General features: G+C 40.8%; 1 protein-coding gene across 2 annotated transcripts in view; it reads right to left on the minus strand.

Moving 5' to 3' along the window:
* LOC136840581 (ubiquitin carboxyl-terminal hydrolase 19-like) overlaps positions 1 to 14,630 on the minus strand; it is a 270,035-nt gene that overhangs the window by 224,909 nt on the left and 30,496 nt on the right. For both annotated transcript variants that reach the window (XM_067107228.1, XM_067107229.1), the window contains exons 3-4: positions 11,085 to 11,359; positions 10,674 to 10,936 (exon numbers count right to left, since the gene is read on the minus strand). In XM_067107228.1, the coding sequence (XP_066963329.1) occupies positions 10,674 to 10,936; positions 11,085 to 11,359 (538 nt within the window). The remainder of the gene's footprint in view (positions 1 to 10,673; positions 10,937 to 11,084; positions 11,360 to 14,630) is intronic.

A 14,630-nucleotide genomic window follows, 5' to 3' on the forward strand; every position in this document is an offset into this window, starting at 1 on the left:
CGACTTGTTCGTCGCGAACAGGTCTACCAGAGGTTGACCCCAAAGTCTCCACAGCGACTTGCACACTTCTTCGTGCAAAATCCACTCTGTGGACAGAACCTGGTGCTTCCTGCTCAAGGAGTCCGCTCTCACGTTGAGGGCTCCTGAATGAATCTTGTTAGGAGCAGAATCTTGTGCTTCTCTGCCCACAAAGGTCTCTTGCTACCTCGCTGAGGGAGTAAGAATGAGTGCCCCCTGTTTTTATGTAAGACAACGCTGTGGTGCTGTCTGAATGAACCAGAACTGTTTGTCCCTGCACGAATGGTAGGAAGTGTACGAGACTCAGGTGGATTGCTTTCAACTCCTTCTTGTTGATGTGCCATTCTTTTTCTGTCGCATTCCACAAACCTGAAATTTCTTTTACACCCAACGTCGCTCCCCATCCTACTTCTGACGAGTCTGCAAACAGTTCGTGGTTGGGTTCGACGGAAATAGAGAGAGACCTTTCTCTAATTTTCTTGATCTAACCACCACCTTAGATCTTCCTTGATAAGGTCCGAGATTGGAAAGGAGAAGGAGTCTGGAAGCGTTTTCCTGTTCCATTGCTTCCTGAGGTAGAATTGAAGGGGCCTCATGTGAAGTCTCCCCAGGGAGACAAACTTCTCTATTGACGCCAGAGTTCCCAGGAGGCTCATCCAAGCCTTTTGAACAGGTATCCATATCCAGAAAGTTCTGGACTTTTGCGAGACAGTCCGAGATTCTTTGATCTGACGGAAAAGCCAGAAAAGGAACTGTTTCCAGTCTCATTCCTAAATAGATCCTGGATTGTGAGGGAGATAGGTGAGACTTCTTCCAATTGATTAGAAGTCCTAGCTTCTGTGTCAAGTCGAGAGTTACTTTCAAATCCTCCAAGCACTGAGACTGAGACTGGGAGCAGAAGGAGCCAATCGTCTAGATAGAGAGAGATCTTTATTCCTCTGAGATGAAGAGCTTTGGCAACAGTGGACATAACTCTTGTGAATACTTGAGGGGCTGTGGACAGACCGAAGCACAGAGTCCTGAACTGATAAGTCTTCTCCTGGAAAACGAAGCGAAGAAACTTCCTGGACGCGGGATGGATCGGAATGTGAAAGTAAGCGTCCTGCAGATCTATTGAGACCATCCAATCCCCCGGACGAAGAGAATTGAGGACGGATTGCGTCGTCTCCATCGAGAAACTGGTTTTCTCCACGAAAAGGTTGAGAGAACTCACGTCCAGGACTGGTCTCCAGCCGCCTGAGGCCTTTGGAACAAGAAAAAGTCGGTTGTAAAAGCCTGGAGAGTTGACTTCTTCCACGATCTCTATCGCTCCTTTTAAAAGCATGGAGTCTACTTCCGCACTCAGAACCGAGCATTTTTCTAAGTTGCTGGAATATGCTGTCAAAGCTAAAGGTTCTGTTGCAAGAGGGGGCCTCTTGAGGAAGGGGATAGAATATCCTTCCTTTAGCACGGACGTGGTCCACTGGTCCGCTCCGATCTCCTCCCAAATTTGCCAGAACTGCTGAAGTCTGGCTCCTACTAGTGCATGGAGGACATGCAGATCACTTTTTAATTGAGGGTTTGATAGTCTTGGAGACAAATCTTGCTTTGCCCCGAAACGAGATACTGTGCGGGTGAGGGCCTGCCACGAAAGGGCCTATCTTGATTAACTAGAGGACGAGTTTGCGCTGGCAGAGAAGGTTGAGGAGCTTTTGGTTTCGAGTGGATTGCGCCAAAAGGTCCTGTGTGGACTTCTGAGTAAGGGATTTCGACACTTGGCCACAAGTTCTTGAGGGAAAAGGTACTTCTTATCCAGAGGTGTGAAAAGAAGAGCCGATCTTTGAGTCCTAGAAACTCCACGAGCGACAAAAAGAGCACCAAAGTTGTCGCTTCTTAAGAACTCCTAACGTGAAGATGGAGGCTAACTCAGACGCACCGTCACGAATCCCTTTATCTAAGCAGGACATAACAGAAGAGAAATCATCGAAATGCGCTTCGGAAAGACCAAAAGACTTTACCTTCCTACCCAAAGCGCCAATAGTCCAGTCCATAAAACTGATGACTTCCAAAACTCTGAAAACGTTCTTCAAAAGGTGGTCCAACTCTGAAGGAGAGAAGAAAATCCGGGCCGAGTTCATCGAGAACGACGAGTAGAGTCAACGAGACTGGAGAAGTCTCCTGAGAGGAGGCAGAAGCTCCCAGAGAGAAAACTTCCCCAGTGTCGTAGCAAGCCTTCGTCTTAGTAGAAAGCTTGGAAGGAGGGAAGCAGAAAGTGGTTTTCCCTGATCACGTTTGTCTTCCAACCAGGAGTTCATTTTCTTTAATGCCTTTTTGGCTGAAATAGAAAGCACTAACTTCATAAAGGAAGAGGTAGGAGGCTTCGAGTCTCTTGCGTACTGAGAGAGAGGGGAAGCCGGAGCCGCAGGTGCAAAATCCTCAGGAAAATTATCAATAAAAAGCGAAGAAGCTTCTTATAATCCAGCGAGAGGAGTCTGGGTCGTCTACAGGAAACTCTTCCACAACTTCTTCCTCAGACGAAATAGGAGAAAAACCTTCCGCTTGCACATACACAACTTGTGAAGGAGGAGTAGGAGCCTGAATAAGAGCTTGAGGAGGAGCCTGAGCCTGAGTAGGCGCCACAAGAGGAGCCTGAACTGGCGCCACAAGAGGAGCCTGAACTGGCGCCACAAGAGGAGCCTGAACTGGCGCCACAAAGGAGCCTGGGATGGCGCCTCACCTGGCGCTACCTGAGGCGCTTGAGCCTGAGAGAGCGCTAAATCTTGAGGGAGCGCCTGAGCCTGACTAGGCGTATGAGCCTGATCCTGAGCCTGAACCAAAGGAGGATCAAGAGAGACAGATCGAGGAGGAGCTTTCACTGGGCGCTCCGAGAGCTCGAGAGAAGGAGGAGGCATCAAATACACTTCAGAAGGCTTTGCTGGAGAAGAACCAGGCCTTCGAGCCCGCCAAGAATGCTTCCAATTTTCTTGTGCATCGCTCAAGAAAGTCATGAGTAGACGAGGATCCAACTGGGGAGCGATGATCAGTAGAGCCAGGATCGTGATGAGGAAGAGGCGCAGAAGCCACAATAGACTTACGTGAAACCAAAGGAGAAACACCGGGAACGCTGGGCAACACCGAATGGGAAGTCTTATACCTCTTGCGCACATGAGCCTTGCGCCTGGGAGAAGACTCTTCTGACGACGAAAATCTCTCCGGACTCTCCCAAAAACTACAGGAAGGCTGTGATAAGCGAAATGGCTTCTTCTTCTGAACCGCTGAAGGCGAAAGATTCCTGGACCTCTTCAATGGTCTAGACTCGTGAAATCTCCAGCCTCTGGGCAGGCGAATCACTGGAGCTTGAAGAAAGACACTTCCTTGAGTCGCCTTTCCAACGGCGCTCTGAAACAGCCTGGGAAACAACAGGACTGTTCGATGGGGGCGGCTGCTCGTGAGCAGACCCCACTCGCCTCCCTTGGACTTTCAGCATGTCTTCTCCCAGGAGCAGGGAGCTTGACAGAGGCTTAGGTCTAGGAGAACGAGTAGGCCGAGCAACCACCTCCTCCACCACACTAACATTTTGCACTGCACTTAAATTATTCACAATATCTTGGAAAGAATCCATACGCTCATGAAGGATTTCACATTAACGCCAATATCCTCCATGGCGCCCACAATAAGGTTAAATCTGGCGTCCATCTGGACTTGATACTCAGACACGGTAACGGGTTCAGGGATATCAGAGTCAGGAATAGGAATATTAGTAGCCACGGGGATATTAATAGAAGTTTCCTGCATAGCTAAGGGAGATTCCGGTTTCTGAGAGAGAGAAGAAGAACTTCTAGCTAAAGCTTTCCTGGCTCTATCTTTCTCAAGCTTCTTTACATACTTAGATAGAGCCTTCCAATCTTTTTCAGTCATACTGACACATTCATCACACTTCCTCTCATATGAACATTCCTGACCTCTACAAGCCACACAAATTGAATGAGGATTGAATGAGGATCAAGACTAGCCTTGACCAACCTCGTCTTACAGCCTTTGCTGCATACCCTAAAGGTATAAGACCCAGAATCTGACATAATTATCAGAAAACCTGACTAAATAGGTGACAAAAATAACTGGCAAAGCCGCAAACCAACAAAGAGTACTTCACCAAGTGAAAACAGCTCGATGTAGGCAGATACAATGAAATTTCGCTCGAGTACCGACAACAATGTCGCCGGGCGTGACGGCAAAATTATTCTGAAGCATGTTGGAATAGTTCCTAGTACCCGACAGAGGGCAGGTAAGGGCGATCACCCGATATTCGGACTGGCGCTGCCGCGCGTTTTGAAATTTTGCCGTGACGTCAAAGACTAAAGCTATATGTAACTAACAGGTAAGTTGTATGTGTTAAAAAATGATTTACTAATTCTCAAATAATATTAATGCACTAAACAAAGCAAAATATCAACTCATTTAAGAAAATATGGTGAATTAGTAAGATTTTAGTTCAATATACATTCTTTCCCTCATCTTTTTCCAAAAACTTTGGAGCGAGGGGGGGTTGTAACCTGTCAAATAAGTCAAATATCGACATACTGATCGCAAGGGTAGATGTTGTCACTTGGTGGTTAAATACCCTACGAAAGATAATGAAAAATCTCTCTCTCTCATCTAATCTAAATTATGTTCTTTGTATTTAATATCTCTCTCTCTCTCTCTCTCAGATGGATTTTTTACATGTTTATTTTGTTGTACACAAGCAGTCCCCAGTTATCGGCAATCCACTTAACAGCGTCGATAATCAGGTATTGGCACTGATACATACCTAACAGAGGTATGTATCCGCGTCAATAAGTGTCTATTTTCGGTTATTGGCGATTTTTGCTTATTGTCACGCTGTCAGAAAAGAACCCCTGCCGATAACCGGGGTCTGCCTGTACTATAGTTTTATAGATAAACATGACATTACTTTGTTAATAATTTTTTTCATATTTTCCATGTTATAATTACAACTTTTTGCATTTTGTATACAGTAAAACCCCCAAATTCACGTTCTCACCATTCACGGGCTCACGTATTTGCGGATTTCTCTATGGAATGTATCTACCCATTATTCACGGAAAATTTGCCCATTCACGGTATTTTTCACTGAGAAATATTCACTAATTACTGTATTTTCGTATCATTTTCATAACTAAATGCACTTTTTGTGATAAAACTATTAAAATACTTGGTATAACCATTTTTATAAAGGGTTTTTCTTGTGTTTAAACTATCAAAATAGGCAGTTCTAAGTGTTTTTAGAGGGGTTTTAAGTATTCGCGGATTTTAGCTATTCGCAGGGGGGTGCGGTACGCATCGCCTGCGAATACAGGGGGTTTCCTGTAGTAAATTATTAAAAATTTTAAACAAAAACGTATTCCCGATCTTTTTCTGCGATTCTCCAGAGCCGGGGGGGGAGGGGGGGGTTGCAAGTACCTGTCAATTAACTTCACATATTGACACAGACCACAAAGGGGGAGGTAATGTTGCCCACATACGGTCAAGGATACTGAAAAATCTCTCTCTCTTCCTTTTTCCTTCGTAAATCATGAATTTCCATCTTCTGATATCTAACGTAAAACTAAGTTCTCTTTCTCTCTCTTTTTCCAGTTATTCTCTCTTTCTTTGTCATAATATGTAAGAAAAAAACACCTCTCTCTCTCTCTCTCACGCCAAAGAATACTCAGAATGTGAGAGATGGATAGATAGATAGATAAATATATAGAAAGGGAGAGTGGTTGATAGAAAAATATATGTATATATTGGGAGAGTGGTTGATAGAAAGATGTATGTATAGATTTTTAAGGGTAAAATGTTTAAGATGACTTTTGAATGATATTAATAATATAATTTCAAAGATTAATACAGTAACAAGATAATAGTTTAAGGTATATTTGATGTAGGGTACTAGTTTAAGGTATACATTTGGTATCTGAACTTTCAAGATAGGCAGTTACAAGCATTTTTTGAGGGGGGTGTTAACTATTTGCAGATTTTAATTATTTGTGGGGGGGGGGGTTGTAGTATGTATCCCCCCGCGAATACAGGGGTTTACTGTATACTGGAAAGGGATAACCAAACTCACTGCCGTAACAGTGTCTCTGCCTATCTACACATAACTAAGTTGTATTAGGAAAAATAAATTACTATAAAGGCAGTCCCCGGTTTACGACGGGTCCAGCTTACGACGTTCCGAGGTTATGAAGCTTTTCAAATATATTCATCAGAAATTATTTCCCAGTTTACGACACCTGTTCCGGGGTTACGACTCATCGTATGCCGATCCAACGGAAGAAATATGGCCCCAAATCGGTAGAATAATCATAATTTGGAGGTTTTTTTTATGAAAAACTCAATAAAAATGCAGTTTACATCATTTTCAATGCACCCAAGGCATTAAAAGTAAGGTTTTCTTATGATTTTTGATGATTTTCGACAATTTTTCAGTTTACGACGATTTTCGGTTTACAACGCCGTGTAAAAACGGAATCCCCTCCGTAAACTAGGGACTGACTGTATAGTATTTTAAAAAGTGGTTTTGTACCTCCTGAATTTGGTTGCAGTGAGTTTGATTTCTCCAAACTTAATGAAAGTTGCACTTTGGCTGAAGGTGAGTGTTTACCTGTAAGGTAGTGTTTTCAGATATTTGAAACTGTGATAAACTTTTTTTTTAAATTAGTATTGAAGAGAATAAATTTATATACTAGAATAAAGAAAATCTTGTTTTACTTTATTCATACTTACTAAAATAAGGAAAAAATGTCCATAAATTGCTGTTTTATTATTAAGCTACGGCATTTAGTTTAAGGAAAATTTAATGTACTTTGTGTTACTAAGGTTAAGGTATTCCACTTAAAAATATGATATGACTGTACTTAATTGTGGACTGTCACAAAATTTTACTGTTTAACATGCATGAGTTTTCAAATAAAATAGTTGTATAAGGCTTGTGTTCATTTTTGTAATAATTTCATATCCTGCTGTTGGCAGAAGAGCGCAACCATATCTACATTAACCCTTTAACACCGAAGCCCTATTTACAAAAACGTCTCCCGTATGCCCGCGGCGTTCGGTGAGTTAGCGCCGAAGCGGAAAAAAAGTTTTTTTCAAAAAATCACAGCATGCTTAGTTTTTAAGATTAAGAGTTCATTTTTGGCTCATTTTTTTTTGTCATTGCCTGAAGTTTAGTATGCAACCATCAGAAATGAAAAAAAATATCATTATCATATATAAATATTGGAATGTATGACAGCGAAAAAAAACTCATATATAATTGTATACAAATCGCGCTATAAGCAAAACGGTCAAAGCTAATGAGTTAATTTTTTTTAGTTGTATTGTACACTAAATTGCGATGATTTTGGTATATAACAAATTTTAAAACGATCAAAGCAACACAGAGAAAATATTATCACAAAATGATGCATGAATTAGATCGCATACGGACGTAAAAATGTTTTTTCAAAAATTCACCATAAATCAAAATATTGTACTAGAGACTTCCCGTTTGTTGAAAGATGAAGCTAATTGATTGAATATTACTAGACTGTAAGTGTTTTAGCTACAATTGCAGTTTTTTCACCATTTCGGTCGAGTTAAAGTTGACCGAAAGTCGAATTTTTTCTATTTATCGTGATTTATATGAAAATATTTCAAAACTGATAAAAGCTACAACCATGAGTTATTTTTTGTTGTATTGTACATGAAATTGCACACATTTTCATATATAAAACTTTATGTAACGACTAATATAAAACGGTGCAAATATTACAACAACGAGATTTAAAGAATTTCCGAGATGTTCGCCAAGTTACTGCGCAGACGTAAGGAAAATGTTTTTTAAAAATTCACCATAAATCGAAATATTGTGCTAGAGACTTCCAATTTATTGCAAAATGAAGGTAAACGATTGAATATTACTAGAATGTAAGAGTTTTAGCTTACAATTGCGTTTTTTTACCATTTAGGTAGAGTTAAAGTTGACCGAAGGTTGAAATTTTGGCAGTTATCGTGATTTATGTGAAAATATTTCAAAACTGATAAAAGCTACAACCATGAGCTATCTTCTGTTGTATTCTACATGAAATTGCACACATTTTCACATATAAAAGTTTATGTAACAACTAATGTAAAACGATGCAAACATTACGACAACATGACGAAAGATTTTCTGAGATGTTCGGCTGAGTTACCGCGCGCAGACGTAAGGAAAAAGATTTTTTTTTTCAGAAATTCACCATCAATCAAAATATTGTGCTAGAGACTTCCAGTTTGTTGCAAAATGAAGGTACATGATTGAATATTACTAGAATGTAAGAGTTTTAGCTTATAATTGCATTTTTTGCCCATTTCGGTCGAGTTAAAGTTGACCGAAGCTTGAAATTTTGGCAGTTATCGTGATTTATATGAAAATATTTCAAAACTGATAAAAGCTACAACCATGAGTTATTTTCTGTTGTATTCTACATGAAATTGCGCACATTTCCATATATAAAACTTTATGTAACGACTAATATAAAACGGTGCAAACATTACGACAACGTGATTTGAAAGAATTTCTGGCGCTGGACGTAAGGGAAAAAGTTTTTTCAAAAATTAACCATAAATCGAAATATTGTGCTAGAGACTTCCAATTGGTTGCAAAATGAAGGTAAATGATTGAATATTACTAGATCGTAAAAGTTTTAGCTTACAATTGTGTTTTTTTACCATTTCAGTTGAGTCAAAGTTGACCATAGGTTGAAATTTTGGCAGTTATCGTGGTTTATATGAAAATATTTCCAAACTGATAAAAGCTACAGCCATGGGTTGTATTATGCTGTATTGTACATGAAATTGCGCACATTTTCATATATAAAACTTTATGTAACGGCTAATATAGAACAGTGCAAAAATTATGACAAAATGACGAAAGAATTTATGAAATTTTCGGCTGAGTTACATTGGGCGTAAGAAAAAGTTTTTTCAAAAATTCACCATAAATCGAAATATTGTGCTAGAGACTTCCATTTTGTTGCAAAATGAAGGTACATGATTGAATATTACTAGAATGTAAGAGTTTTAGCTTACAATTGCGTTTTTCGACCATTTCGGGTCGAGTCAAAGTTGACCGAAGGTTGAAATTTTTATAGTTGACGACACGGTACGTCCACTTGGCACCCAACAGACAATTTTAGTCGACGTATGATACGTCCAGTAGGCGTTTAAGGGTTAAAGGAGCAGCTTCTGAACCCTCTGATGCTTGAGTGGCAGAGGAAGGAGCCAGCTCAATCTACTGGACAAAAAAGAACTCCCCAACCTGCAGATCAAGGCAGTCACCAGACCAAAAACACCACTAGCAACCTGGCACCAAGGCACCAACTGTCTTGCTTCAGGAGCGCAACCAAAGGAGAGCTTGATCGATGAGACCATAGCTAGGTTTGAAACCAAGATAGCCTTCCCAAGATTATTATGCTCACAGAAGAGCACAATAACTTCACAAAAATGATGCTGCAGCTTGGCCTGCAGTGGTTCCAGAGGAACGGGACCATCAGGACTCGGCAGATCCCCTGAAGGACAAGCTACGTCCTCTCCAGTGAGAGAGGAAGACGCACCTAGTTCACCCTCGGTCCTGAGATGAATAAACTGAACTTCTCATATCCCTACAGTTGGTAGTCCTGAGCTTGTAGATAATGCAGGGGAATGAGCATGCACACAGACAGTCTCACATTCCTCCCACACGAGAGGTACAAGCTTTATGGAGATCTCTCTCTCAAGTGAGAACAATCATGCGTGCTTTGTGGAGAACAAACAAACCATGCAGGAAGACAGCGCCATCTCTTCCCTATATGCCTTCAAGGGGAAAAAGGGGGAGGGGGAGCCTACCCTATTGTCAGATCGCAAGAGGTCCAAAGACCTCAATGCACAGTGTGGAGACAGGAATAGAGGGGCACTCCCATGCAAGCATGTGAAATCAATCATGAGACTGCATAGATGCATCCATTGGAGAACCTGACGGCCCTCATTTAGACAAGGCAGGTGCAGACCTTTTTGTTAAGTGGATAGCTGCAGGTAACTGACAACCCTCCTCTTTTGAAAAAAAAAATTTAAACAAATCAAAAGACATCCAAAACAATCAGTAAAGAAACAAATAAATATATCCTCTATTCATCCAAATGCATTCAACTACAGCTAAGACTGAAGAAATACTCCAATATATAAGGACATGGTTTGTATACTCATGTTAATCTACACTGTACTTTATTATTAATAAATTACTTTATCTTCCTCTAATATCCTGATTACTAATTTTCTTATTTGTCTTTCCTCCCTTATTCCTCTCAAGCTTGAGCTTACCTTCTTATCTAATCCAACTACCGTACAATGTAAGTCCTGTGTAATGTACTTATAAAATTAGCTGCTTAATTCTTTTTTCTGATTATTTTCTTTAGTTATTACTCCTCTCCCCTCATTCCACTTCAGCTTGGACTTTTCTTCCTATCTATTCCATATACTGTACAATGTAAATTTCAGTACAGAGTACTTATCAAATTAAACAGTGCAAATGATTAAACAGTATGTGCATCTTGACAACTCACCTTACTATTTCAGTACTGATACCATCTGTACCTTCTAAAGAAAACTTACTGTATAGACCTCATAATACAAACCTTGAAGAGAAATTGACAGTGACAGAGTCCTCTGTGAAATTTACAGCTGCTGTTTCCTTGTTAACATTCTTTATATACAAGACTAAGCCAATAATTTTCTCTGCATCTCGCTCCATTATATCACTCTTTATATTAGTTACAGATATAACATTATTGTCTTCCTTCTCCTCAGCCTCTGAATTCTTTTTCTCCGCAGTCTTCCCGGGTGAAGAAGCCTTATTCTTGGTGGGAAATATTTTTTCAGGAGTGAGCTTTTTGCAAGGCTGTAAATTAGAAAACTTGCTATAAATATTTCCAAAGACAACTTTCTTCTTTTTTATAATAATGACAAAGCCCACCCCAACCCCCAACCCCAAAAATTAATGTAATAGCACAATTAAATTTTTGCTCCACAGGTACTACATGACTTACCTCTAATTGTAGCCAATGAATCTGGGGATCATTCTTTAGTAGTTTAATGGAACATTTGGGTCCTTTAAATGATACGCTCGTCCCCTCAGGCACAACACTCTCGTATAAACGTGTCGAAAACTTTCTCCCGTCCGAAAGAGAGACAGTGAGTCTTGTCGCTTCCGTATGGACACTAACTGTGCGGTTATCATGACCAGGGCCAACTAACAATGATACTGTCACAAATTCATTCTTCTGATTCCAGTCATATACTAAATCATTTGAAATGGAATTCCCTGAAAAAATACCATTCATATATGATAATGGCAACAAATGCAGAGCTTCCAAAATAGCTTACTATATTTGTTATATGCTACAACTCAAATGTTGACTAACAATTTAGAAATAATCAATAAAATTTAATAACTAATTACAAATAAAAATTGGCCTATTCTAAATTACAAATATAAAAATGTGAGCAATACACAATATTAATAAAGTATAAATAAATATTGGCCTATTCTCAATTACAAAAAAACTAAACTTGATTTAAGACTACAAACTAAAATAAACTTGATTTAAGACTTATATACTACTTTACAGCAGGCCAACAAGAATATGGGCCTATCATAAGCCATTCTTCCCTTTAAGCATAGTGCACTACTGCATCCTTACTCTTCAAATACTGCAACATAAATCAAGCAATGATTCAGTTTAATAGTCGCTCAATTTAGAAAAACAGTGTGGTATTAATTCTGCATAAAAAGACCTGAAAGAACTTCACATACAAGAGTGATGATGATTAAACACATTAAATTTATTACAAGTACAGCCAACATAAAGAAACAGATGTCACTGTTTTACCAGGCGAGGCATGCCAACGCACTGTCAACTTCTTTGAGTAAATTTCATAGTAATAGTTATATGGAAGATGTAACAATCAAAAGAATAAAAACAGGGAAACTTAAAATTAAGAAGAAATTAAAACATTTAGGAATACCAATAAAAAAGTCAACAAATAGAACATCAAAATGTGGTTGGTGGAAAGTAAGCATGTGAAAGGAAACAAAGCAGTATGCAGTGTGGCACTACAAAAGGATGAGATAGGGTGGTGGAAAAAAGATGCAAAAAGATCAACTCAGAGAAGAAACTTAAAATTGTGGCAGAGGATATGGTCGGAAAAGGATGTAAATCTATGTGTAGAGAAAAGAATGGAGGCCAAAAGGCAGGTGGCAAGGGCAAAGAAAGGAAGTGGAAGGACTACAATCAGGATCTCTGCACAGCAAAACAAAAAGTATGTATATGCAAGATATGAAGGGGCTAAGGAAAGATAGATAAATACTTTATGCAAAAGAAGTAATGGAAAATAAAACTGAAAACACTGGAGTGATGGAGACAATATTTTGAAAACCTGAATGAAAAATACCGAATTCAAAGTAATTTCCATTTTTTTAGAATATAAACCTATGCTTTCATAGATGGAGTACTCAGTGCCATATGCACTGCAGCTGTCTACTGACTTGAAAAACAAATGCTCTTCAGGCATATTAACCTCTGACCTGAGATGTGGGTACCTCGTCCATCTTGTGAATTATCCATAAGCAGTACTCCCCATGTCCATGATCAGGAGAGAACTTGAGGGGTGTTACAGGAGAGTAAAACTTACCCTATGAAAGCGTGGGTTCTTATCCTAAGAAAAATACAAAATAGTTTGAATTTGGTATTTGTTCCAACGGGAATGCAAGCCTATGCTTTCATAAATGGAAACTCACCAGTACATGGGAGGACCAATCTATCCGGAGTGGATGCTGAACATACACTGGATTTCCAGTGCAGCAGTACCCATACTCTTGAAGCTAACTACACATCTCAGGGCAGTACTCCCACCTGTCTTTTGGAGTATGGCCTGACTATTCCTTCATGTAGCCAGGAGATGGTATTCTTGGAGATCTCTCTTTTCTCCTGCATGGTACTTATGAAAAGTGTTCTGCAAGCTGTTATGTGAGTAGACGTTCTTTTCAGGTCTATGGATACCATATAGCCTGTTCCTGAGGAGTCTCCATGGAGAAAGGCACTTGCTGGAGGTAGAGGTCAAGGGTGGACAGGTCTACTACTGGATGCCATTCCCCCCTGGTGCCTTCTCCACCAAGAAAAAGCAGCTGCAGAAACCCAGGGAGCAGTCATTCACGGTCTCCACTGCACTCTTCTTAAGCATCAATCTCTGCCTCCAACTTCAATGCCTTCCCCTTGGGCGAGAAGTTCCTGTATGAGGGGAAGGGGATTGTTGTCCTGGACAGTGGGAGCAACACTGTCCTAAAGGGTAGTCTGTATCCCCATCTGAGAACCCACACTGTCCACTCCGCTGCCCCATACTGCTCCTAAGCATTACACTGATGGTAGTGGGGGGCACTGACGTCTCACCTGGACCCTCCTCTCCTCCCGGCTCTATTCCCACAGCAGGAGTGTGAGGATTGGGAGCCTCAAGAAGGTCAGTTACTGTTCAGGCCTCTGCTCTGCGTCCCAGTCTGATTCTTATGTCGGAACCCACTCTGTAAAGAAGGCTGGTGAGTGGCAGCAGAGGACCTGTGCTGAAGGGGGAGTCTACTTGACGACCCTTGAGAGGGAGATATTTAATTCGAGTACAAAGCCCTGCGAGAACAGGGATCTCGCAAGTCTCTCCTCTTAATGTCAATGGCCTGACATATCAAGTCCAGGGGAAAGTAGAATGAGGAGTCAAGAAGAGGGTGGTTACGGACTTTCTAGGGAGATATGTTTCTGTATAAGTGAAAGGAAGGCTTTTTTCCACTTGAGGATGATGCTGGCCCACAGGTGACCCATCTGTCGGACCATATACAAGAGGGTTCTGCTCGACAATCCCAAAAAATTCTTTATGCCAGGCCACTTTTTTTGGAAGGATGGCTTCTTTTTAACTCCTTTACCAATGCCCCATGACACCTGTCCAGCCAGGAGATGGAGCATAATGACCTAGCTAGCACCACTTTGAAAGAACTTAACTCGGTGCTGCTAAGCTGGATGGTCTGTTGCTTAAATCTCTCCAACGGAGTGTTGCTCGCCAATCTGCAAATTTTAGGGTCTTAGGGTCTGGGCACTGTGGCAGGTTCTTCTGGCACATAGTACCTGGCCTGTCTTGGGAGAGGTGGGAGAATCTTGTCTGACCTAGCCATAGCCAGGGAGCTCTCAGATCCTGCCACCAACTCGTCTACCTCCAGCACGACTTCACTAATCAATGGGGATCAAGGAAGACACACTGACTGATATGGCTCCAATGGGTCTCTGCTTCTTGTTCATAATGTAAGATAGGATCTTGTTCATGGTAAGACAGAGGAGCGGTATCCCCCAGTATTGCTGTGGGGTCTGTCAGGCCCAGACATTGTTGAATCTGCTGCACAAAGTCCTACACCCTCTACTGGTGTTTCTAACTGCAAAAGACCTTAGGTTCCTTCTCCGTCATGGGAATCTCTCACTGCCCTTTCTTGGAACCCCTCCTGTAAGACCCAGCCAAACTAGATGTAGGGAGTCTATGCTTGGTTCCCTCTGTGGGGTTGA

The sequence above is a fragment of the Macrobrachium rosenbergii genome, chromosome 8 (assembly GCF_040412425.1).
Source record: "Macrobrachium rosenbergii isolate ZJJX-2024 chromosome 8, ASM4041242v1, whole genome shotgun sequence".
NCBI classification, from domain to species: domain Eukaryota; kingdom Metazoa; phylum Arthropoda; class Malacostraca; order Decapoda; family Palaemonidae; genus Macrobrachium; species Macrobrachium rosenbergii.